Source organism: Ahaetulla prasina, chromosome 4 (assembly GCF_028640845.1).
Source record: "Ahaetulla prasina isolate Xishuangbanna chromosome 4, ASM2864084v1, whole genome shotgun sequence".
NCBI lineage: Eukaryota > Metazoa > Chordata > Lepidosauria > Squamata > Colubridae > Ahaetulla > Ahaetulla prasina.
Window position 1 is genome coordinate 11,572,974 of NC_080542.1, and position 26,735 is coordinate 11,599,708.

Below are 26,735 nucleotides of genomic sequence, written 5' to 3' on the forward strand. Positions count from 1 at the left end.
CCAGTTCCGGCAGCTCTCCCGGCTCAGCAGCTTGGCAGTTCACCATGAAACGCTGGAGGGCCATCACCAAAAGTGATCCTGCCTCCAGTTTGGCTTCTGAAGGGGGAGCAGCTGTAGCCCTTCGGGAAATGGAAGAATATCTCCATGACAACGTGGACCATATTGGAGAAAATGCTGACCCCATGCTGTATTGGCAAGGGAAGATGGCGATGTGGCCGGCTCTCTTCAAGGTGGCCGTGTTCCACTTTGGCTGCCCGCCAACATCTTCGTCATGCTCTGAAGATCTCTGCGGTGCTCCCAGTTCATCGTGGCCAAGGGATCACCCAAAGAACCTTTCCCCAGCCAACATTAAAATGTTCACGTTCATCCGTAGGAATCGTCACCTCATCCCTCAAGATTGGAAACTCTCCCTTGGAGATCTTTCTTCCCAGAGTCCCCTGGGTCCAAGAGAAGACATGAGTGTGGAAGAGGAAGATGACCTTCTAAGACTGGATGAAGAGCAGGAGGACAAGTGAAGAAGAAAACTTACCCTTATTCGTTCGTTACAGCCGGATTAACTGTCTTCTCATAACCTTATAGAGATTCTTAACACTTAACCCTGTTTTTTGGACTACAAGATGCACTTCCTCCCCCCCCCCTCAAAAAACGTGGGTGGAAATGTCTGCATTTATGGAGCAAATATCGCCAAAGCCCCACCCACCGGCCGACCACCAACCTTTGACCTCTGCCTCCCAGCAATTTTCCTCCTTGCAGCAAACAGCCTGGTCAGCTTCAGCACAGCCTGATTTAGCACGAGCAGCTGATTGGCGGTTTGATTGGCCTCCGGAATACCAAGGATCAGCTGTTCCAGACTGTTTGCACCCCATTTTCGGCCTCTGCACGTCCCATTTTTGGCCTCTGTGCATCCTCTTTTTTGCCTGTTCCAGGCGGCGGGGATTGCTGCTGCCGCTGATCGCCACCACCTTTTGCTGGCGATTGGCGGCGGTGATCCCTGCCGCCTGGTGGGCCGAAAACAGGATGCACGGAGGCTGAAAATGGGCTGCGTAGAGGCGGCGATAGGGAGCGGTGGTGATGGGTGGTGGCGATCCCCACAGCCTGGAACACTGATTCTCAGTATTCTGGGAAGCCGATCCCACCACCAATCAGCTGATCGTGCTAAATCAGGCTGTGCTGAAGCTGACCAGGTTGTTTGCTGCAAGGAGGCAGATTGTTGGGAGGCAGAGGCAGATTTTTTTTTCTTGTTTTCCTCCCCAAAAGCTAAGTGCGTCTTATACTCCAGAGCGTCTTATACTCTGAAAAATACGGTAAATCATGGCCACTGGACCAAAGTTCGTTAAACTGAGACGTTTAGAAGTAACTAAACTGAGAAGTAACTTCTTCAGTCAAAATAAAATTTTTAAAAAATTAGAGAGTTGTTGGAATGTACCAATTCTTGCCCTACCAACTGCAGGAATTTCTCCCCAAAATGTATTGCAATATGTAAATGAAGACTCGATCATCCAGGCCACAATTATATAAGAAGGTGAAATTGTGGCAACTGGATCAAAGCTGGTTAAACTGAGACATTTAGTCACTTATCCAAGTAACAAGAGTTAGTACGTTCCAACTACTTTCTGACTCTCTGCCTAACTATTGTTTTTAAATTTTGACTGAAGAAGTTACTTGGATGAGTAACGAAACGTCTCAGTTTGACAAGCTTTGATCCAGTTGTTCTGATTTGACCTTTGACATCAACTTTTCTTCTTCTGGTCTAAGACTCTTATATTTAGACTTGTAGTAGTGTGGTGGTATCTTCCCAATTTCATGGGCGGAAATGCAGTTTCGGTTTTTTTAGTACTTGTCTGATAACATTCTCGAAACAGGGTGAGGAGGCTTCTTTAACACCTACTGAAAGGTTGAGAGACTGCCCTACCTCCTACTCTTCAACAAAACGTTGCTCAAATGAAAAGTCATTTTGGTCCATAATGCAAGTAGTCTTCAAGTTATATTAATTCAGCACCTATTCAAAGTTAAGACGGTGGTACGTATCCACAACTCGTCTCTGGAGTTCTGACTGTTGCAGTATCCCTGTGATCATGTGATTTTGATCACAGCAAGCCACAGTCCTGTGATGTTGTGATTTCCAATATTTCTCAAGAGACGTCATTGGGGAAGCCAGCAGTGGTCAGAGGTTAATTGCAGGAAGTCCTCAGTTAATGAGTCACGCTGTCCTTGCTTAACAAGAGCAACTGGGGCTGTCGGAATTGCTGTCATTAAATAGCATGGTCTTGTGGCACTGCGCTTTGTGATCACGGTCCGGTTCCAGTCCTAATTGCCGTCGTAACCCATAGATTTTTGTTAGGTTTACTCTCGATAGAATAAGGTTTGGTTTGAGTTTAATGTTGCGTGTGAATTATAAACAAGGGTGTAGAGCTTTAAATTCTTATCATCTGATTTTATACGTTATATCAAACTACAGTTTGTTCAGCCAAGGTTCTTGACTAAGCCACAGTGCCTGAGTTCACCATGGGAAGCTAAGCCTAACCCTGGCACCATCGGGTTTTAGCCAGTGGTGAAATCTGTTTGCTACCGGTTCGCTGCCTGCGCAGTATGCGCCAAAAGCAGGCTTGGAAAGGTAAGTAGAATCAAGAGGGATGGGAATCAGCTGTACCGCGTAATTTAGCTTCACTAGAAAGCAGGATCCCCCCCTCTCCCTGCTGTTCTGCTGGTAGTTTTTATCACTACCGGTTCGCCCGAACCGGAGCAAACCGGTAACATTTCACCCCTGGTTTTAACCATCATGTGGAAGCAGGTCACAACATTAAACGGATCCTGATTAAAGCAAAACCATGACTTCTTAGCATGTGTGAACTCAAGCTAAATTACACAAACCACTCTATCTCCTGCTTCCAAAAAGCTTATGTTGTGCCTCGTCCTCCCTCCTCTCCTCAGCCGGGCCCCTCCCGTCTCCACCCGGGCCTATTATCAGACTCCGAGTCTGATAATGAAGATTAACGGCCTGTCATGCCTCCAGCCCCCGGCCCTGGCCCCATGCCCGGAGAGGATTCCAGGAATGAACAAACAAACCTGATAAACTTCACTCCTACAGCATGTGAGCAGGAAGCCAGCCACGTGCTGGAATTACTGACAGCAGATCCAGCTGAAGAGAATTCATAGTGGGAGGATCCTCACTTCCGGAGATCTGAGAGGCGACGCCAGCAGAAGGAAGGGAGGGGCAGGTCTGGATAAATGCTGAGTCATGGAGCCACACCCCACAGCCTATATAAAGGACCTGCTTTTGGCATTCCAACCTTGAGTCAAGCAAAGTCTCATCTTGTTTGCTGCTATCGCTGAAGTCACAACTAGGACTCCTGCCTGCCCTGATAAACCTCAAAGGAATTTGACAAGCTGCAGAGGCTTCATTGCCACACTTGATACGGATTTCGTTGGAGAGGGAGTGGGACACGACAGCTTACATGTTCCTTGCTTTGGAAAACTTTTCTCTGTGTGTGTGTGTGTGTGTGTGTGTGTGTGTGTACCATATTTTTTGGAGTATAAGACGCACCTTTTTCCCCCCTAAAAGGGGGTGAAAATGTAGGTGCGTCTTATACACCAAATGTAGCCCCTCCTACCCACTGGCCCCCACCCTTTGGCCTCTGCCTCCCAGCAATTTACCTCCTTGCAGCAAGCAACAAGAAGAAACGGCCCATTTCTGCTTCAGCACAGCCTAATTAGCACAAGTTGATTGTCCGCCAACTCTTAGCTGTTTCAGGCTGCAGGGATTGCCATGGGCTATTGTTGCGCTGGCCTCTGCTGCTTGCTGCAAGGAGGTACATTGCTGGGAGCAGGGTTTTTTTTTCCTTCTGCTAATCAAGCTATGCTGAAAACGAAAATGAAAGCAAAGCAGGCTGTTTGCTGCAAGGAGGCAAAATTACTTGGAGGCAGATTTCTTTTTCTTGTTTTCTTCACCAAAAAAGGTAGGTGCGTCTTATAGTCAGGAGTGTCTTATAATCCGGAAAATACATTATATATGTGTCTGTGTGTAGATACACACACACACACACCTTGGTGACTTTAAGGCTTGTGGACTTCAACTCCCAGAGTTCCACAGCTGACTGGGGAACTCTGGGAGTTGAAGTCCCACAAGTCTTTAAAGTCTCCAAGGTTGGAGACCTCCTGCTTTAAGAGATAACACTTTGGTGCTATCTAGAATAGCCTTTTCATGTTGTGTTTGGAAACCGCAGCTAATTCAAAGAAACAAGCATCTATGGAAAACTAATATTTGTCTGATATTTCTCTGGAAAACTAAGAGTGCTGCTCAGCCAAATTTCAATTGAAATAATAATAATAATAATAATAATAATAATAATAATAATAATAATAATAATAATAAGAAGAAGAAGAAGAAGAAGAAGAAGAAGAAGAAGAACAGCAGCAGCAGCAGCAACAACAACAACAACAACAACAACAACAACAACAACAACAGAGTTGGAAGGGACCTTGGAAGCCTTCTAGTCCAACCCCCTGCACAGGTGGGAAACCCTACACCATCTGAGTCAGATTGTTATCCAACATTTTCTTAAAAATTTCCGGTGTTGGAGCATTCACAACTTCTGCAGGCAAGTCATTCCACTTATTAATTGTTCTAACTGTCAGGAAATTTCTCCTTAGTTCCAAGTTGCTTCTTTCCTTGATCAGTTTCCACCCATTGCTTCTTGTTCTGCCCTCAGGTGCTTTGGAGAACAGCCCGACTCCCTCTTCTTTGTGGCAGCCCCTGAGATATTGGAACACTGCTATCATGTCTCCCCTAGTCCTTCTTTTCATTAAACTAGACATACCCAGTTCCTGCAACCGTTCTTCATATGTTTTATCCTCCAGTCCCCTAATCATCTTTGTTGCTCTTCTCTGTACTCTTTCTAGAGTCTCAACATCTTTTTTACATCGTGGAGGCCAAAACTGAATGCAATATTCCAAGTGTGGCCTTACCAAGGCATTATAAAGTGGTATTAACACTTCCCGTGATCTTGATTCTATCCCTCTGTTTATGCAGCCCAGAACTGTGTTGGCTTTTTTGGCAGCTGCTGCACACGGCTGGCTCATATCTAAATGGTTGTCCACTGGGACTCCAAGATCCCTCTCATAGTTAGTACTATTGAGCAAGGTACCACATATACGGTACCTGTGCATTTTGTTTTTGTTTTTTTGCCTAAATGTAGAACCTTACTTTTTTCATTGTTGAATTGTTCTTGGGACTTCTTTTTTTCCCCTTCAATTTTCAGGAAAGACTTGTTTAATCACTACTGTGAAACCGTCTCAGAATAAAACAAGCCATTTTAATAAAAAAATCCTTAGAGCATCTGAAAAATTGCAATCAGTTAATCTTTCGAATCTGTCTTCCATACAAAGCAGTTGATCTTTAAAAAATCTTTTAAACATTTCTTCCGTACCAATCAATTATTTTTTAAAGTCTTATAAATATTTTTTTTCCCCTTACCATTGGGGATTTCTGTTCTTTTAAGGAAGCTTATCTGAGTCTCAACTGAGTTTCTTTGTTGCTATGCAAATCTAATAAGGCTGCACTTGGAATATTGCATTCAGTTTTGGCCTCCACGATGTAAAAAAGATGTTGAGACTCTAGAAAGAGTGCAGAGAAGAGCAACAAGGATGATTAGGGGATTGGAGGCTAAAACATATGAAGAACAGTTGCAGGAACTGGGTATGTCTAGTTTAATGAAAAGAAGGACATGATAGCAGTGTTCCAATATCTCAGGGCCTGCCACAAAGAAGAGGGAGTCAAACTATTCTCCAGAGCACCTGAGGGCAGGACAAGAAGCAATGGGTGGAAACTAATCAAGGAGAGAAGCAATTTAGAACTAAGGAGAAATTTCATGACAGTTGGAACAATTAAACAGTGGAACAACTTGCCTGCAGAAGTTGTGAATGCTCCAACACTGGAAAATTTAAGAAGGTGTTGGATAACTATTTGTCTGAAGTGGTGTAGGGTTTCCTGCCTGGGCAGGGGGTTGGACTAGAAGACCTCCAAGGTCCCTTCCAACTGTTGTTGTTGTTGTTATTATTCTCTTTAATTAGCTTCCCTAAAAACAGGGGGATTGTGGGCTGCAATTACATACATTTGTTCCCTTTAATCTGTGCATGGATACTATTGGAAGAAAAATCCATCTGGTTCAGTTCCAAGCTGGGAGAAAGGCACTGGAGACTAAATGGAGGCTGGAGGCTGATTGGAAAGAGGGCCCATTTATTGATGAACAGGTCCACCTTGGTTGTGGGTTTTTTTAAATACCTTCTCTTGGAATTTGCACTTGAGCTTCCTGTTCCTGTGCAAGAACATGTGTTCTATTGGCTGTTGTCAGACTCCCATGGGCCATGTAGGGGTTATGTAGGGGTCATAGCTGGCTCTATAGGCAAAGTATAAATCCTAGCTGTTTGTCTGAGCTACATTTGGTTGAACTTTCTGGGAGTGATGCAACTCAAAGAGTGTTGGGCAATTCCTATTGTGGCTGAGGGCAAATCCTACCTGTGTTCAGACCTTGTTGCAGGGAATTTCAAAATATCTTGTCTTGAATGGATTTCTACCTGCAGTATTTGCTTTGCCTATGAATGGAGCTATCTATCTCTTCATCTCTTAAGTGCTGACATTGCTGAGGGCTAAGAAAGTTGGGAGATGCTTTCTGTCTCCAAGAGCATGTCTCTCCATTTCTCCCTTTAGGGAAATATAATATTCTGCCTTTTTAATAGTTCTCAAAATATTTCCTTCTTCTAGGACGGGGGTCAACAACCTGTGGCTCTGGAGCCGCATGTGGCTCTTTTCCTCCCTCTGCTGCGGCTCCCTGTCTCTCAAAATATGTGCCACAATCGCCAATGTGTGACAATCGCTGGCAGGCTATTTATTGAGCTTTTCAAGCCCCAGTAGGCCAACCATGGATAAATCTAAGAAAAGAAAAGTTTTAAGAAGAAAACAGAATGTTCAATTCAACTTCATATGGTAGTTTTGTGGCTGCTCAAGAAATAGTCAGGCACGGGAAGGGTTTTGTGGCTCCCAGTGTTTTGTGGCTCTCGGGCTGGGTTGTACTTTAAGGAACAATAAAACAGAAGCGATTTTGTGTAACTAGGACAGGGGTGTCAAACTCAAGGCCTGCGGGCCAGATTTGGGCCATGTGGATGCTTAGATCTGTCCCATGGGGCCGAGCCGCAGTGCCTCTAGAACTGGTAGTGGAAATTTTGAGTAGTTTGGAGAACCGGTAGCGGAAATGTTGAGTAGTTTGGAGAACCGGTAGCGGAAATGTTGAGTAGTTTGGAGAACCGGTAGCGGAAATTTTGAGTAGTTGGGAGAACCAGTAGCCGAAATTTTAAGTAGTTCGGAGAACTGGAAAATGCCACCTCTGGCTGGCCCCAGAGTGGGGTGGGAATGGAGATTTTGCAATATCCTTCCCCCAGGAGTGGGGAGGGAATGGAGATTTTGCAGACTCCTTCCCCCTGGAGTGGGGAAGGAATGGAGATTTTGCAGTATCCTTCCCCTGCCACGCCCACCAAGCCCACAGAACCAGTAGTAAAAAAACTTTGGATTTCACCCCTAGGGCACATGCCCCATTTTTGGCCTGGACAGCCTTCCTCAGCCCTCTGCCAACGAAAACGGAGCTCGCCCCACCCCCTATCAAAAGAAACTCAAAACCAAACCAAAGGAGAAATGTTTCCCCTTTTGCATTTGAGCATGCAAGAAGGGACAGGAAAGGAGAAAGGGGAAGAGGAAACACCAAGAAAAAGAAGGAAAAATGGGAAGAGAGGTAGGAAGGAAAAAGAAGGAAAGAGGGGAAGGAAGAAGAAAGAATGAAGAGGGGGAGGAAAAAAAAGAAAAGGAAGGGAGATTTATAATGAGAGGGAGGGAGGGTCTTGGGGAAGTCCTGCCTTGGCACTTGGCCCCCACAGATGCCCACAACATGAGTCCTGTGCCACGCCCACTGTGGCCACGCCCACGATGCCCTCCCCTCCGCCAGCCCTCCGACATCAACCACAACCCTGATGTGGCCCTCAATGAAATCGAGTTTGACACCCCTGATCTAAGACAAATCAATCAATCAGAAAAAAAATCAATCAGAATAGAGCTGGAACGGACCTTGGAGGTCTTCTAGTCAGCCCTCTGGCTCAAGCAGGAGATCTTCTACCATTTCAGACAAGTCACTATCCAGTCACTTCTTAAAAACCTCCAGTGACGAAGCACCCATAAAGACGATATATTGGAAGGGGGCTCAACTTTTCCGCAGGCCTGCAAGCAAAGCAAAGATTTGTCAGAGACTTGCAGAAGGTGAGGGTGGCTGGAAACCCTATAGATCAGTGGGGAAATGCTATTACCCGGGGGGAGGGGGTGTAGCTGCCACAATGGAGTAACTTTGCTTCCTAGGTTCCCCCATAGATAGAATTAATTGAAGGGTTGTGGAATGAACTGAGCAGTCTTAGTAGACAGGCAGAAATATAGGCTGGTTCCACTATCTGTTGGCTGGAAAACAGGAAGCCCAGGTTTGAGACCCCAGCTGCATGCGACGGGCGAGCTCCCATCCTCACCTCAGCTCCTGCCAACCTAGCTGTTCGAAAGCATCCATATGCAAGTAGATAAACGGGTACCATTTCAGTGGGAAGGTAACAACGCTACATGTCCACATGGCCGTGGAAATATCTTCAGACAGCGCTGGCTCAGTCGCCTCGAAACGGAGATCAGCATTGCTCCCTAGTCGGCAACTAGTAGCGGAATAAAATTCTCAACACAATCCTTTACCTTTTACCACTCAACCCGCTGCACGGTGGCCCTCTCCCAATTAAATCACAATATCCTGAATGACTAGAAATACAGGCCATAATATGGATGAAGAAACAGCTTTGAGGTGGGGGGAGTTGTTTCTCCCCTAATAGAATTCAGCAATGCTGTGAATTAGGTTATTCAGAGTAGAATGGCAGTGTTGCGGCCTCCACAGAGGAGGAGGAGGTATGGGAATCAGTGTCAGCATCAAGGCAACCTGAGAGCTCCGAGGGGTAAGAGGGAATGGAGCTGGCAGAGAGAGGGAGAGAGGCGGAGCCTGAGCCATCCGTCAGCCCTCAGATGGAGAGTCAAAAGCTCCCAGGTCTGAAGGTGGCTGATGTGGAAGAGAAGGAACAGCAGGGTCCAGTGCCTGATGCACAGAAGGCAGAGGAGAGGAGAGAAGTGGAAATCTATGGGCCGGTCCTTGGGACAGAAGAATCACCACTGCTAGAGAAGCCCCAGCTCTGGGGATAAAAGGCAGGGGACGGAGATGAATAGATGTGGCAGACAGCTATCCGTCTCCCTGCTGGACAGACTTGTTAGCCTGAGGTGATAAACTTTTGGCCAGGGCTGCTGGGCGTTCCTAATAAAAGAATCATTGATTTAACTTCAGAGGGTTTGTTGTGTTTGAGGAGCTGGGTCAGAACAGGCAGTTGGAAGTTAGGCATTGGGGTGGGTTCTACTTACCGTTCGTAACGGGGCTGCGTGCACACATGCACAAAATCTTCCTGATGATGTCCAGGTCGGTGGGCGGAGCCCCCCGCTGGTTTTACTACCAGTTCTTGCGAACCGGTCCGAACCGGGGGGGGGGGCAACCCACCACTGGTTCAACCTTGAAGGAGACTTGGAAAACCATTGGCCTCATTCTTATCAAATGCTTTCATGTTTTGGGAAACAAAACTATGAATATCTAGAGCCCTGATGGCGAACCTATGGCAGGTGTGCCACTGGTAGCACGCAGCGTCCTCTCTGTGGGCACACGAGCCATTGCCCTAGTTCAGTTCCACCACCAATGCACGCAGGCCTCTCACTGGCCAGCTGGTCATCAGGTCACTGCTGCGCATGCACAGGGGTTGTGGGGTGTGCGGTGGTGATGTGTGTGCACATGCAGGGGGGGGGATGGGGCATGTGCAGGGGGTCGTGTGCGCATGCAGAGGTGGGGGTGTGTGGAAAGGCAGATGTGCATGTGTTGCAGCAGGGCCAGGGGTGAAATGCTCCCGGTTCGGACCGGATCGCGCAATCCGGTAGTGATGGGGGCAGGTAGTTCGGAGAACCGGTAGCAAAAATCCCTGCCCCCCCTCCACACCGCCCACACCTCGCTGTTCCTCTTCTCTGTCCCTGAAGCTCTCGGTGGTGATATAGCTGCAAACGGCCTTAAATGACTGCCGCGGCGCTTCAAAGGGCCGCACTACAGCCGATCAGCACTGTAGGCAGCTGGTAGACCGGTGCCTCTATTTTTAAAGAAGGTAGACCGGTGCCTCCCAAAAAAAGGCAATTGGTAGACCGGTGCCTCTATTTTTAAAGTAGACCGGTGCACTCCCAAGTTTTGTATACTTTATTATTTTTATTATTTATTATTATTGGCCATGCCCATTCATTCACCTGACCACCAAGCCACGCCCACCAATTAAGCCACGCCCACAGAACAGGTTTACGCAGGTTCTGACAATTTCTGGAGAACCGGTAGCAGAAATTTTGAGTAGTTCAGAAAACTGGCAAATACCATCTCTGGCTGGCCCCAGAGTTGGGTGGGAATGGAGATTTTGCAGTATCCTTCCCCTGCCACACCCACCAAGGCACACCATGCCCACCAAGCCACGCTGACAGAACTAGTAGTAAAAAAATTTGGATTTCACCACTGCTTCTGATTACATATTTGGAAACATCATCATTTGATTGAGGAAGGTTGGCTTTGTCATTCTTGTTCTTGACAACAAATGTTAAGAAGCAAGCAAATAGAATAACTTTAGAACACATCTTGGGAAAGTATGATTCAGGTTGACTCAGCCTTCCATCCTTCCGAGGTGGGTAAAACAAGGACCAGATTGTTGGGGGCAATAGGCTGACTCTGTAAACCGCCTAGAGAGGGCTATAAAGCACTATGAAGTGGTATATTTACAGACCACTCGCATCCTGGACCTACACTGTTTCCATTCTTACCCTCAAAATGACGCTATAGAGCACTGCACACCAGAACAACTAGACCCAATAATATTTTTTCCCCAAACGCCATCACTCTGCTAAACAAATAATTCCCTCAACACTCTCAAACTATTTACTAAATCTGCTCTACTGTTAATCTTGTCATTGTTCCTATCACCCATCTCCTTCCACTTATGACTGTATGACTGTAACTTGTTGCTGCATCCTTATGATTTATATTGATTGTTTCCTAGTATGATTCGATTGCTTATTTGTGCCCTATGACTGTCATTAAGTGTTGTCCCTTATGATTCTTAGCGAATGTCTCTTTTCTTTTTATGTACTTTGAGAGCTTATGCACCGGAGACAAACTCCTTGTGTGTCCAATCACACTTGGCCAATAAAGAATTCTATTCTATTCTATTCCATTCCATTCCTATTCCATTTCAATCCTATTCCATTCCAATTCTATTCCATTCCATGTTTTCTATTCTATTCTGTTCTTTTATTCCATTCCATTCCATTCCAATTCCAATTCCAATTCCATTTCATTCCATATTTTCTATTCTGTTCTGTTCTTTTATTCCATTCCATTCCAATTCCAATTCCAATTCCATTCCATTCCATATTTTCTATTCTATTCTGTTCTTTTATTCCATTCCATTCCATTCCAATTCCAATTCCACTTCATTCCATATTTTCTATTCTGTTGTTTTATTCTATTCCATTCCAATTCCAATTCCTATTCCATTCTCTATTGTATTCTATTCAAGTCTAAGTGGCATTTCTACAAAGTACTTGAATATGCAAACTGCTGGGTTTGCCCGTTGTTATATCTCATTTTTAAAAAATAGATAGCCCATCACAACGTGAACATGTCGTGAGAATTCCTGTTTGAGCGATTTTTGTTTTTTTTCTTCTAGAGAAAGGATCAAAAGGAAGCTTCTGCCGAAACCCGGGATCGAACCAGGGACCTTTAGATCTTCAGTCTAACGCTCTCCCAACTGAGCTATTTCGGCGGCTGCGGTTTTTTCCTCTTCTCTTTTTCTCCAGATAGAACCGCTACATTTTGAATACGTTCATTCATTCGTTCCCTTTAAACCAGGCCTCTAAAATTTAAGATCCACCGACGCGGGGTTTTTTTTGTAACCGGATTGTAGCACTGCGCTGTCCCCTTTTGCAACGTTGTTGCTTTTAGTGTGGAGTCCCATGGTAGAAAACATAGTATCTCCGTTTCAATTCCTGCTGGTTTTATCCGTTCCGCCGAATACAATTTAAACCAGGGCTCTCCAACCTTGGCAACTTTAAGACTTGTGGACTTCAATTCTGTATTGACTACAATTACGACTGTAGCTTTGTTGCTTGTCTCCTTACGATTGATATTGTTTCCGGATTGCTTATTTGTACCCTATGACTATCATTAAGTGTTGTACCTTATGATTCTTGACGAAGGTATCTTTTCTTTTATGTACACTGAGAGCCTATGCACCACAGACAAATTCCTCGTGTGTCCAATCACATTTGGCCATGAAAAAATTCTCTTCTATTCTAAAATTCCCAGAATTTCTAAACCGGCTGCAGAATTCCGGGAATTGAAGCCCACAAGTCTTAAAGTTGCCAAGGTTGGAGACCCCTGATTTAAATGACAAAGGTTGCAAATTCAGTCCAGAGGCCGATTGCAATCCCGAGTGTGCAAAATGTGCCAATAGAAGACCCTCCTCCCAAAAAAAACTTAAAATATTTCTCAAGTTTGGCAGCCTTAGGCAGACACCTGGACTTCAACTCCCAGAATTCATGGGGGGGTGGGGGTGGTCGTGGAGGAAAGTTCATGAAAGAATAGAGTAGAATAGAATAGAATAGAATAGCATAGCATAGCATAGCATAGCATAGCATAGCATAGCATAGCATAGCATAGCATAGCATAGCATAGCATAGCATAGCATAGCATAGCTGCGGCCTTTAGAACAGGGAGCTCCAACCTTGGCAACTTTCAAACCTAATGAAAATGTTTTTAAATAATGCTATGAACTTTTTTTAAAAAGTCAATTAAATTTAAAAATAAGGAAAGTGCTTCAGTATTGGACAAAACCCCTACCGCCCACCATGAAAGCTGGAACGCCCACTAGTGGACGGTAGAGACCAGGTTGACTATCACTGGTTTAGCTCTATTCACCTGGACAGCTCAAATGTCTTATTTTTCATTGCAATTATAGCCCAAGAAAGATGCATTTTTTATATGTTACCTTAATGTTTTTTGTGGAGGAAATTTATTTATTTTTTTTTAAAAAAGGATCTCGGGATCCTGTTTTGCTTAGCAAGTTGAGATCAGCTCTTTCCAGGAAAAAGTGGGTGGCTGAGTGAGCAAAGCAGGCGGGTGGGGGCTCCATAGAGACTGGATAGCATGTATCTTATTGTATCTATTCTCTTCACTTGGATGGCTCAAATGTCTGCTTTTCATCGTAATTGTGAAACTATCTACAGACCCCTCACATCTTGGATATAAATTGTTTCAACTTCTACCCTCAAAACGACACTATAGAGCACTGCACACCAGAACAACTAGACACAACAGTTTTTCCCCAAATGCCATTATTCTGCTTAACAATTCCCACAACACTGTCAAAAAATTTACTAAGACTGTACTGCTATTATTCTTCTCCTTACTAGTATCGATCTCTTTCCATGTGCTTGGTCTATGGAAATATAGCGAGCACATGGAAAGATGCTACATAGCTTATTGCTATAACCATGTGCTTGCATCTTTCAATTTATATTGTTTTTACTTTTTTTTTAAATTTACATTTATATCCTGCTCTTCTCCGAAGACTCAGAGCGGCTTACATTGTGTAAGACAATAGTCTCATTCTATTTGTATATTTATATACAAAGTCAACTTATTGCCCCCCCCCAACAATCTGGGTCCTCATTTTACCTACCTTATAAAGGATGGAAGGCTGAGTCAACCTTGGGCCTGGTGGGACTCGAGCCTGCAGTAATTGCAAGCAGCTGTGTTTAATAACAGGCTTCTTACAGCCTGAGCCACACTGCGGCCCTAACTAACTTACTAACTTGTTTCCTAGTACGATTTGATAGCTTTATTAGTAACCTTGACTATCACTAAGTGTTGTGTCTTTTTATTCTTGATGAATGTTTTATTCTCCTTATGTACACTGAGCATCTGCACCAAAGACAAAATTCCTTGTGTCCAATCACACTTGGCCAATAAAAAATCCTATTCTATTCTGATTTGATAGCTTATTAGCGACCTTGACTATCACTCAATGTTGTGTCTTTTTATTCTTGATGAATGTATTTTATTCTCCTTATGTACAGAGGATATACACCAGACAAATTCCTTGTGTGTGCAATCACTTAGTCAATAAATTCTAGTCTATTCTATCCTGAGAAAGATGTTTTTGTGTATGTATTTTGTAGAGGGAATTTTAAAGAAGGGTCTCAGGATACGGTTTCAACTTAGCAAATTGAGACCAGCTCTTTCCAGGAAAAAGTGGGTGGCTCTTAAAAGAGCCTTTGGGGGTTCGTTCTTCGGCGGCTGAGTGAGCCAAGCAGGCGGGAGAGGGCTCCTACTTCCCTTTGGCCTTGTGGCTCTCGGTCTTCTTGGGCAGCAGGACGGCTTGGATGTTGGGCAGGACGCCTCCCTGGGCGATGGTGACTTTGCCCAGCAACTTGTTCAGCTCCTCGTCGTTGCGGATGGCCAGCTGCAAGTGGCGCGGGATGATCCGCGTCTTCTTGTTGTCCCGGGCCGCGTTGCCCGCCAGCTCCAGGATTTCGGCCGTCAGGTATTCCAGCACCGCGGCCAGGTAGACGGGAGCCCCGGCTCCCACTCTCTCGGCGTAGTTGCCCTTGCGGAGCAGGCGATGAACGCGGCCCACGGGGAACTGGAGCCCGGCGCGAGAAGACCTAGTCTTGGCCTTAGCCCGGGCTTTGCCTCCTTGCTTACCGCGTCCGGACATAATGCTTCCTTTTTTGCAAAAAAAAAAATTGGTATATAGTGCTACCTTCTTCCAACCTTTGCAGGCTAAAAAAAGTCAATGGCTCAAAAAAGGCTCCCGCTCCCTTTTTATTTTCTGCGGGAGATTCAAATCTGCGCTTTCTATTGGCCGGCGCCAGGAACGAAGCGACGCGGCCAATGAACGAGCGGCGCCTTCTTCGCGTCCAATGGTGAGGCGGGGGGGCGTGTCCGTGCGGCCAATCGCGGGACGACGAAGTTTTCCTTGTTCCCACGAGTTGGATAAATAGAAGAGAGGCAGAGTTGGTACTTTAGATCGCTTTCTAGTTGTTTTTTTTGCTCTCTGTATTATTATTATTATTTTCCCCAGCTTGAAGTTCTTCTGCCTTGGAGAAGGATGCCCGAACCGGCTAAATCTGCCCCGGTGCCCAAAAAGGGCTCCAAGAAAGCCATCACCAAGACCCAGAAGAAAGGGGACAAGAAGCGCAGGAAGAGCCGCAAGGAGAGCTACTCCATCTACGTCTACAAGGTGCTGAAGCAGGTCCATCCCGACACCGGCATCTCCTCCAAGGCCATGAGCATCATGAACTCCTTCGTCAACGACATCTTCGAGCGCATCGCCGCCGAGGCTTCCCGCCTGGCTCACTACAACAAGCGCTCCACCATCACCTCCCGGGAGATCCAGACGGCCGTCCGCCTCCTGCTGCCCGGAGAGCTGGCCAAGCATGCCGTCTCCGAGGGCACCAAAGCCGTCACCAAATACACCAGCTCGAAGTAAAAGGAGCTCGAGACGTCGAAGTCTCCTTCGCCTCCAGACCCAAAGGCTCTTTTAAGAGCCACCCACTTTCTCAACGGAAAGAGCTGTTCTCTTTGGCTTTTTTTTACTTTAGGTGAAAAAATAATGATATGGTGATATGCATACATATACATATACACACACACACACATATATAAAATAAAAGGAACACCTACCCAACACAATGTACTGTATTTAATAAGAATATTTCATTCCTTCAGATCTAGAATGTCTTGCAGTATAAAAAATAAATAAACAATAAAGGGAACACAAAAATACTGTAAGACGTCTTAGATCTGAAGGAATGAAATATTCTTATTAAATACAGTACATTGTGTTAGGAAGGTGTTCCCTTTATTTTTTTGAGCAGTGTATACAATATTCGGGGTTTTTTCCCTTGTAAGGTTGAGAGTATCTTGGCGACATTTCAACGAGGTGTCACTCATCATCTTCAGGCTGGTGCTTTTCGGCTTCATGGTTGTGGGAGCACAAGCCTGAAGATGATGAGTGATATATATATTATATATATATACACACACACACACTATATGCCGGTTTATACCTAAATCGTGTTTTATTTTGGGGGGGGGAGGTGGAAGGGCTCTTCTACCAAGGTTAATAGGACTTCCATTTTTTTATGTGTCAAACCAAAACAATTTTGGTTTTCACATAAAATTAATCCAAATACACTTCATCAGATGATGAAGTGGGAACAAATGGGATTTTTTTTTAAAGGTAATCACACTTGAGACCAGAAAAGAAGCAAGAGAAATTGGTTAGAAACCGAATGGTTTCAGATTGGTTGAAGATTCAGAGTATTATGATTTAACAACCAGGACTTCCATTTTAAATTAAGACTTTCTGGGGTCTTTGGCATTTTTTTTTCTTCCTGGATGATAAAAAAAGTCCATCCGCTTCTAATTTTTTTCCCTTTTGTCTTGGGGATCCTCCCCTCCCTAAATCCTTGCAACACACAATCTGGCATTTAGTGAGCACAATCTTTTCACACACAAAAGTTATCAAATTTCGCTGGGTATGTAGCAAAAAAAGTTCCTCCAAATTGTGCTGCCTGAAGGCTTGGTTTCCCCTCTTAAAAGAGGCATGGATGGGTGTGTAGGAAGCCTGCTTGGGTTGTTTAAAGTTACTTAGGGTTTTCCCCCCCACACACACACCCTCTGTGTCAGGATTTGGTTTTTGCAGCACCCTGCAAATCCTCCGATGCTCTTCTGAATAGAATAGAATAGAATAGAATAGAATAGAATAGAATAGAATAGAATAGAATAGAATAGAATAGAATAGAATAGAATAGAATAGAATTTTTTATTGGCCAAGTGTGATTGGACACACAAGGAATTTGTCTTGGTGCATATGCTCTCAATGTACATAAAAGAAAAGATACCTTCATCAAGGTGCAACATTTACAACACAAATGATGGTCAATAGATCAATATAAATCATAAGGATTGCCAGCAACAAAGTTACAGTCATACAGTCGTAAGTGGAAAGAGATGGGTGATGGGAACTATGAGACAATTAATAGTAGTGCAGATTCAGTAAATAGTTTGACAGTGTTGAGGGAATTATTTGTTTAGCAGAGTGATGGCAGAGTTGAAGCAGAGTTATTCAGTCATGAAATCCAAAACGTGTTCTTCTGTTCTTCGTTGGCTTCATTTAGCATTTTGTTCATGAGCAAAAACAGCTTTACTTTTTTTTACCAAGAGCGCTAAATATTTCCTGGTTCCTGAAAAAGGTTAGGTTTGCGGGAAGTTGTCTCTAGTTTTCTCCTTTAACAAATCATTTAAAAAATGTTCTTTCGATCAGAGTTAGCTTTTAGACTCTAAAAGAAGGCAGAAAGAATTCCCTTTAAAAGTGATTTCTTAAAAAATCTGCCAAGAAGTGTATGAGGCCCTTCATTTCCATTTTAAATAAGATTTTCTGGGTCCTTCCTTCCTTGTATTTCCTGCCTAGCTGATAAGGTCCATCCACTTCAGTTTTGCCTTTGTCTTTGGGCAGCCCCCGCTCCCCTCCAATGCTTGTATCATGCAAATGGCATTTAGTTAGCACAATAGAATAGAATAGAATAGAATTTTTATTGGCCAAGTAGTGTGATTGGACACACAAGCAATTTGTCTTGGTGCTTTGCATGAAGTTAGGAAATAGGCTGGTATGGAGCAAAATATTCCTCCAAATTGTGCTGTCTGAAAAACTTTATTCCCCTTCTGAAAAGGGGAGTAGTTGAGTAGTTTTAATAGGGCCTTAAAGTTTAGACACACACACACACACACACACACACACACACACACACACAGAGGTTAAGGGCCACCTACTTTGTCGAAAAAGGAGCTCAAAGTTTCAAAAAGATATTAAGCATCCAAGAATGGGTTGCTAATATGTATCTTTCCTTACTTAAGCCAGCTGAGCCTTGTCACCTCATATTTTTTTGTTCATTTGTTTCTGTCCTTCTCTGCATCACGATTCGTTTTGCTCTGTGTTTAGAAGGTGCACAATACGCATAGTTTGGGAAATAAAGCATCTGGCCTTTACAATACGTATGCTGACCTGACATAAGCAAGAATGCACACAGTTCCAATCAAAGAAGATTTGAAGGGATCATTGAAAATATTGTCTTACAGATGGCACCTTCCACCTACAAGCCTTGCAAAGATGTTCCCAAATAATAATTCAACATGTTGGAAATGCAAAAAAATCTCAGGGAACAGATTACCATCTATGGTCGACATGTCCGACAGCAAAAAAATTATGGGAAAATATTAAAAAACGGCTAGAAAAAATAACAGAACAACCAGTTGAAAGCAAACCGGAAACGTTTTTATTAGGAATCCTTACAAGAACATACACGAAAGAAATAAAATATCTGAATTTACACATTATAACATATGCACAAAATTGGAAACAGGAAAAGACACCAACAGATGAAGAAGTGATAGAGAAAGTTTTGAAGTGTGCCGAAATGGACAAGTTAACAAAAGAAATTAAAGAGAAAGAAGAGACAGATTATTATATAATCTGGAATAAATGGTAGAATAAATGGTAGAATTAGAAATAAAGGAAAGAAATAAAGGGGAGAAATCAGAATGTAAAGAACGTATTAGAAATGTACAGTATGTAAATAATAAATATATAAGAATCTAGAAAAGTAAAGCTATTAGTATTAGATAATTTAATGTAAATAAAGAAAAGGGGATAAGAAAGAAAATAAAATAACTAATGTGACATGGGGGAAAGGTATAAAAGTGAAAGAAGACCACTAAGAAACGCTGTTTAGAAATAGGAAATATTATATGTTATACATTGTGTGTTTGTCAGATTGTGTATCCATTAAACAATTAAAAAAATATTTTCTGTACATCAGTGTGTTGAAAAAGCACCTAAAAAGCAATTTTTCTTAATGAATACAGTTCAGACAGGGAGTTGCAATAAAATAAGGATAGAAGTTGCTGGTGTTTTTAGCATCCATGTGTAAAGGACATTAACTGTTTTACAATCAGTAATACAGAAATTGTATATTTTGATAAGGACTTTAAGGAAAGTTTTCTAGAGCAGTTTTCCATATAGTTAAAAGAAAGATTTGGATCAATCACCAAAGAATGGCCCCAAAACTGATAATTTATTTTATCTTTAAAAATAAACAGGCATTTCCTTTCTTGCCATGATAATTTTAAAACATTTCCAAGGTATAATCTAGAAATAAAATCTAGAGGACAGAGAGTACAATTGCATGCAATATATAAAAAAGACTTCATTATTTTAGGAGGTATGAATAATAAGCTATATAAATTCATATTACACAGACATACAGTATATGTATATGTGCATACATCTGATACACAAGCAGTCAAAAGGAAGGGAGAAAAAACGGCGAAATAAACAGAATTTTGCTACTAAAAATCAATAGAGACAGAAAACCCATCACAAACACCACTGGCATCACAAACATAAATAAGAACTTCTAAATTTTACAAAATATATACAGTGTTCAGATGTTTTGTTAATCTTCCCATTTCTTGGCCATTCTATCATCAAGACAATTTACAGCTATTTTTTAATTAGAATTTGATAAAGCCAAGGGCAAGGAGAGTGGGGAGTAAAGGATTCCTTGTTCATTCTGCTTCTAGTAAAATGTACATATTTCCTTCCTCCTGATTACTTTGTAAAAGGAGAATCATGTAAACAACTTTTAGTTCAGTGTTTTGGCAGGCAAAAGGAATAAAGCTAGGAGAAAAATATTTATTTTTATTATTTATTATTTAGAGCAAAGTAGATCTATTTTGAGGGTGTTTTTTTCTAGAGTGGGATCATCCACATCACATCCTAGAAAAAGTTTCCCCTGTCCCCCCCACATCCAAGCCCTGTTTACATGTAAAGTAACACAATGGTTTTCTTTGCAATATGTTGTGATTTCAGAAGAACAATTAGAAATTCTCTCAAATATGCAAATGTGGGGCTCTTTGTCCAATGTATTGATTTTTTTTCCCCCTGGTGGAAATTTGCTGTCCTAAAAGCTATACTGATTTAATACTTTTAATATGGGGACCCTATTCCGGGAATCATCTTCGCATAAATGATGTATTCAAGTCCCATTCATAGCTATCCAGGCAGAAACGGGTCTGTATTTATTTTATCAGTTATTCCAGAATTCCAAATCGATTCTGAGCTGCCGGTCTATGGGCTTTTTTTTTTCCAGCCGCTCAGGTCTTGGAAATAATATGAAAAGCGTATTAAACTACGGCTTTCAAATAAACCGGCCCCCCCCCCCCGCTCTTGACAATAGCTTTACTTCGCGCCAACAGAAAATGTACTGATTGGCATCTTTGAAACCCGAGCGGCTCTTTCTGATTGGACGAAATCGAATTAACCGGCTATTGCTTTAAAAGGCGGGAAGCGGTTAACGTTCCTTCTCCAAGTTTTCCTTCTGGTCGGATTCCTCTGTATATCAGGCGCCAGAGCATGGGTGAGAGGATCAGTAGTTCGCTTGCTTAGAAGGTGATAGTATCACAGTCATGTCTGGACGCGGGAAAGGAGGCAAAGGTTTGGGGAAAGGAGGCGCCAAGAGGCACCGCAAAGTCCTTCGCGATAACATCCAGGGCATCACCAAGCCGGCCATCCGCCGTCTGGCTCGCCGCGGAGGAGTGAAGCGTATTTCGGGCTTGATCTACGAAGAAACCCGCGGCGTCCTGAAGGTTTTCCTGGAGAACGTGATTCGCGACGCTGTCACTTATACTGAGCATGCCAAGAGGAAGACGGTCACTGCCATGGATGTGGTCTACGCGTTGAAGCGCCAGGGTCGCACTCTCTACGGCTTCGGCGGTTAAAACTTTACAAAACTTAAAAACAAAAAAAGGCCCTTTTAAGGGCCAATCAGATTTTCTTTAAAAGAAGCTCGTTGATCACGATTTCAATTTCAAAAGGAAACCTTTGTGTTAACGATGAATAAAAAATAATAAAAGGGAAAACTTGAGCGGATCAGCATTTTTTGTCTGCCCTCGGTTTTCCATTTCTGTTAAATTCATTATGGGTGCTTTACTCTATGTAAATTTACAAATTTACAGTTTGTCATTTTCCCATTGTTTGAATCTTCATTGGCCGTGCTGAAAAAATCGTCAGTGCTGAGATTTTTACTATTTTATATGAATAAACTCACCTTTCTGGGATGACTTTAAAAACATTTTTACAATAACTATCAAGGTTAAATTACAATGTAAATTGGGCAGTTAGGGATTGCTTCCATACCAGATGCTGTTCTTTGGCGAAGTGAAACTGCAACATTCAAACGAGCTTCTGCATAACTGCCAACAATGGTATCTAAGGTTTTTACAAAGACTTACATTAGAATCATAAGTGCTGCAATAATCACAGGCCAAGACTTAAAACCAAATTCAAAACCTCAGGGCAATTTTAACAACTCCAGAAAATTAAGAATATCTACCCCATTGCATTATTTTGGGGTGGGAATGCAAAATTCAAGCAAATGACTTCTGCATAACAACCCAACAACTATCAAAGGTAGCTTAGTGGAATGTGAAGGGTTAAGCGATTAGGGTGAAGTTTCTTTTTCCATCTAATTCTACAACAAAAGGCCCTTTTAAGGGCCCCCCAAATTTTGGAGAGGGGGCTGAACAGGTAGATAGATGCAAGCGTTTTTTCGTATTGAATCATCATACCTCCATTACAATAATACGATTAAAATCGACCTCAAAGATAAGATCTAACAAGAGCCTTAAGCCTTTATGGTGGCTCAGCAGACTAAGTCTGTCTGTTATGTTATTAACACAGCTGCTTGCAATTACTGCAAGTTCAAGTCCCACCAGGCCCAAGGTTGACTCAGCCTTCCATCCTTTATAAGGTAGGTAAAATGAGGACCCAGATTGTTGGGGGCAATAAAAGTTGACTTTGTATATAATATACAAATGGATGAAGACTATTGCTTAACACTGTGTAAGCCGCCCTGAGTCTTCGGAGAAGGGCGGGATATAAATTCAAATAAAATAAAAATAAATAAATAAAAAATGTCAGGCCTTACGCCCACGGGAGGCGTACATCGACAAGATAGTACTTTGATGTAGAAAGTTGCAAAAGGATGTTTTCTGCTTTCAGCATGCAGTGTGGGTTTGGGGGTTTCCTGTATAGAAAAACAGCAAAAAGACAAACACCAATTTAGAGTAGAAAGGAACAGATTATCCAAGGAGCAGAGTGGTGCAGTTGAAGCATGTTGGGCCCATAACCCAAAGGTCGATGGATTGTAAACCATCCTGTGGTAATAATGATGGTCCTTTAACTTTTGTCTTCTTTCTGTCCCAAATTAGATTAGAATTCTTTATTGGCTAAGTGTGATTGGGCACACGAGGAATTTGTCTTTGGTGCATATGTTCTCAGTGTATATCAGAATAGAACAGAATAGAATTCTTTATTGGCCAAGTGTGATTGGACACACAAGGAATTTGTCTTTGGTGCATATGTTTTCAATGTAGATAAAACTGTGTACAGTGTACGTTCATCAAGAATCATAAAATCCATTATTTTGTACTTTATCAATTGTGAAGTGAAAAAATGGTGGTTTCTTTTTTGCTCTCTGATCCTTCTAGGTATCTGTTTGACGATTATAACTTCTTTTCCTTTGGATATTAATTGGTCATCTCTCGTTTTACTGTACACTTCATCTCTGATGGTCTTCTTTGCAAATCTTACGTGTATTGCCCTGGGCAATCTATGCCATCATGCAAAGTTCATATGCACTCTATATATTTCATCAAGATTGTTCTGCAATTCGCATTTATCCATCTGTAGATATAAAAATATACTTAATGAAATCATATATTCGGACCAAAATGGATTCTTACCTAATAGGCATGTAAAAAGCAATATACGAACCGTAATGAATGAAGTGGAATATTACGAGGCACATCCAGGAAAATAATTGGCACTGATATTTTTTGATGCACAAAAAAGCGTTCGGTAACTTGAATTGGGATTTTCTTATAAATCAATTATTAGAGATGAATTATGGAGAAAAAATTATTGGAATGATCAAAGCAATCTACTCCAACCACGTGGCAAGAATAATACTAAATGGAGTACTAATGGAAGGTTTCAGTATAACTATATAGAATTTTTTTTTATAGAATTTTATTGGCCAAGTGTGATTGGACACACAAGGAATTTGTCTTGGTGCATATGCTCTCAGTGTACATAAAAGAAAAGATACGTTCATCAAGGTACAACATTTACAACACAATTGATGATCAATATATCAATATAAATCATAAGGATTGCCAGCAACAAGTTATAGTCATACAGTCATAAGTGGAAAGAGATTGGTGATGGGAGCTATGAAACGATTGATAGTAGTGCAGATTCAGTAAATAGTCTGACAGTGTTGAGGGAATTATTTGTTTAGCAGAGTGATGGCCTTCGGGAAAAAACTGTTCTTGTGTCTAGTTGTTCTGGTGTGCAGTGCTCTATAGCGTCGTTTTGAGGGTAGGAGTTGAAACAGTTTATGTCCAGGATGCGAGGGATCTGCAAATATTTTCACGGCCCTCTTCTTGATTCGTGCAGTATACAGGTCCTCAATGGAAGGCAAGTTGGTAGCAATTATTTTTTCTGCAGTTCTAATTATCCTCTGAAGTCTGTGTTTTTCTTGTTGGGTTGCAGAACCGAACCAGACAGTTATAGAGGTGCAAATGACAGACTCAATAATTCCTCTGTAGAATTGGATCAGCAGCTCCTTGGGCAGTTTGAGCTTACTGAGTTGGCGCAGAAAGAACATTCTTTGTTGTCCTTTTTTAATGATGTTTTTGATGTTAGCTGTCCATTTGAGATCTTGCGATATGATAGAACCCAGAAATTTGAAGGTTTCTACTGTTGATACTGTGTTGTCAAGTATTGTGAGAGGTGGAAGTATGGAAGGGTTTTTCCTAAAGTCTACCACCATTTCTACGGTTTTGAGTGTGTTCAGTTCCAGATTGTTTTGGTTGCACCACAAGGCTAGTCGTTCGACCTCTCGTCTATATGCGGATTCGTCATTGTCTCGAATGAGACCAATCACTGTTGTGTCATCTGCGAACTTCAGTAGCTTAACAAATGGATCATTGGAGATGCAGTCATTGGTATACAGAGAGAAGAGAAGTGGGGAGAGCACACAGCCTTGGGGCGCCCCTGTGCTAATTGTACAGGTATTCGATGTGATCTTGCTTAGCTTCACCTGCTGCTTCCTGTTTGTTAGGAAGCTTGTGATCCACTTACAAGTCTGTTCCGGTACCTGTAGCTGGTTTAGCTTAGTTAGAAGAATGTCTGGAATGATGGTATTGAATGCTGAACTAAAGTCTACAAAAAGGAGTGAGGCAGTGATGTCCCTTAGCCCCCCTGTTATTTATAGAATAGAATAGAATTTTTTATTGGCCAAGTGTGATTGGACACACAAGGAATTTGTTTTGGTGTATATGCTCTCAGTGTACATAAAAGAAAAGATACCTTCATCAAGGTACAAAACTTATAACACTTAATGATAGTCATAGGGTACAAATTTAACCCTTAATGATACAACACTTAATTGATAGTCATAGGCTACAATTAAGCAATCAGTAAACTATATCCGTATAAATCGTAAGGATACAAGCCACAAAGTTACAGTTATACAGTCATAAGTGGAAGGAGATGGGTGAGGGGAACGAAGAGAAGATTAATAGTAGTGCAGATTTAGTCAATAGTTTGACAGCGTTGAGGGAATTATTTGTTTAGCAGAGTGATGGCCTTCGGGAAAAAACTGTTCTTGTGTCTGGTTTTTCTGGTGTGCAGTGCTCTATAGTGTCGTTTTGAGGGTAGGAGTTGAAACAGTTTATGTCCAGGATGTGAGGGATCAGTAAATATTTTCACAGCCCTCTTTTTGATTCGTGCAGTATGCAGGTCCTCAACAGAAGGCAGGTTGGAAGCCATTGTTTTTTCTGCAGTTCTGATTATCTTCTCAGTGGAGTTGTTAATGATACAAATCAGGCAAAATCAGGAAATAAAGGAAAATCTATCTAAAATATTCTACCGATGGCACTGTATTTATCTGTGGTTTGCTTTAACCCTATCTGAAGTGGCTCCTTTAAAAAAAAATACTGACCTTCAGTTAAAGCACTGAATAATAATTGCTGAGCTAAGAATAACTCTACATATAATGATAGGAAAACTTCAGTTGCGTTTTAGGTATAAAGGACAATAACTGTTTTAAAATTAGCAGTGTGTCCATTGCAATCTTATAAACATGCTATGTGCGATAAATATGCTACGCAATTCAACTTTTTAAAGAAAAAAACATAGCATAGTCTGGTGAGCTGATATTACCAGCACTTAACACTATATAGAATTTGTATATTTTGCTATGAAGGACTTTAAGGAAAGTTTTCTAGAGCTGTTTTCTAGGTAGTTAGAAGAAAGTTTTCGATCGATCACCACAGAACAGCCCAAAAACAGATAACTTATTTTATGTTAAAAAATAAAAAGAAATTTCCTTTCTTGCCATGGTAATTTTTTAAACGTATCCAAAGTATAATCTAGTAAATAAAATCTAGCGCACGCAGAAGAAAACTGTACGCATTCTATAAAAAGGCTTTATTATTTTAGGAGGTATGAATAAGCTGTATAAAATAATATTATATACACCTACATTATAGGTGAACAAATCTGATGTAGAAATACCAATTGATCAGTAATTCTACCCAGAAAATGAGTCACAAGAAAGGGACAAGAAAGAAAACTGCAAAATAAGAAGAATTTAACTACTGAAAATCAGGACAGTTAGAAAAGGCTTATAACAAAAACCACTGGCAATACAAACATAAATAAGGACTTCTAAATATTACAAAACATATACAACATCCCGTGATACTAATAACCTTTCTGTTTCTGTTATGAAAAGCATATTAAACGGCAACTCTCAAATAAATCAATTTTCCGACAGAAACCGCCCCCGCCCGCGCTCTTCACAATAGCTTTACTTCCCACCAACAGGAAATGTACTGTCTGGCGTGCTTGAAACTTGCGTGGCTTTTTTTGATTGGACAAAATCGAATTAACCGGCCAATTGCGTCAAAGCAGGTATTGGTTATCTCCTCCGTATATAAGGTGCCCTCAGTGACTACATCATTCATTATTCTAAATACCACGATGACTAATATGAATCTAGCGGTTGCTCTCTTTCTCTCACCTCTCTTTTTCTCTCTCTCTCTGGCCCCCCCTCTCTCTGTCTCTTCCTCTCTCTCTCTGTCTCTCCCTCTCTCACACCTCTCTCTCTTTCTCTCTCTCTCACATATCACTCTTTCTCTGGGTCCCTTTCTCTCTCTCTCTCTAACCTCTCTCAGTCTAATATTTCTCTCAATCTTACATATCACTCTTTCTCTTGGTCCCTTTCTCTCTCTCTCTCTAACCTCTCTCAGTCTAATCTTTCTCTCTCACACACATATCACTCTCTCTCTGGGTCCCTTTCTCTCTCTCTCTCTAACCTCTCTCAGTCTAATCTTTCTCTCTCTCACACGTATCAC

General features: G+C 42.1%; 3 protein-coding genes and 1 non-coding gene across 4 annotated transcripts in view; 2 read left to right on the forward strand and 2 right to left on the reverse strand.

Annotated features, from left to right (window-relative positions):
* Positions 1 to 11,876: 11,876 nt before the first annotated feature.
* TRNAF-GAA (transfer RNA phenylalanine (anticodon GAA)) lies at positions 11,877 to 11,949 on the reverse strand. Its single transcript has one exon. It is a non-coding gene; the product is annotated as a tRNA-Phe (tRNA).
* Positions 11,950 to 14,514: 2,565 nt separating this feature from the next.
* Positions 14,515 to 14,904, reverse strand: LOC131197245 (histone H2A type 2-C-like). The gene has a single exon (XM_058181049.1). The coding sequence runs from the start codon at positions 14,902 to 14,904 to the stop codon at positions 14,515 to 14,517; it is 390 nt and encodes a 129-aa protein (XP_058037032.1).
* A 393-nt stretch (positions 14,905 to 15,297) lies between these two features.
* LOC131197247 (histone H2B 5-like) lies at positions 15,298 to 15,678 on the forward strand. The gene has a single exon (XM_058181051.1). The coding sequence runs from the start codon at positions 15,298 to 15,300 to the stop codon at positions 15,676 to 15,678; it is 381 nt and encodes a 126-aa protein (XP_058037034.1).
* Positions 15,679 to 20,714: 5,036 nt separating this feature from the next.
* Positions 20,715 to 26,735, forward strand: part of LOC131197905 (uncharacterized) — a 32,196-nt gene continuing 26,175 nt past the window's right edge. Inside the window, exon 1 of the mRNA XM_058182407.1 lies at positions 20,715 to 21,024. Coding sequence (XP_058038390.1) covers positions 20,718 to 21,024 — 307 coding nt within the window. The 5' untranslated portion in view covers positions 20,715 to 20,717. The remainder of the gene's footprint in view (positions 21,025 to 26,735) is intronic.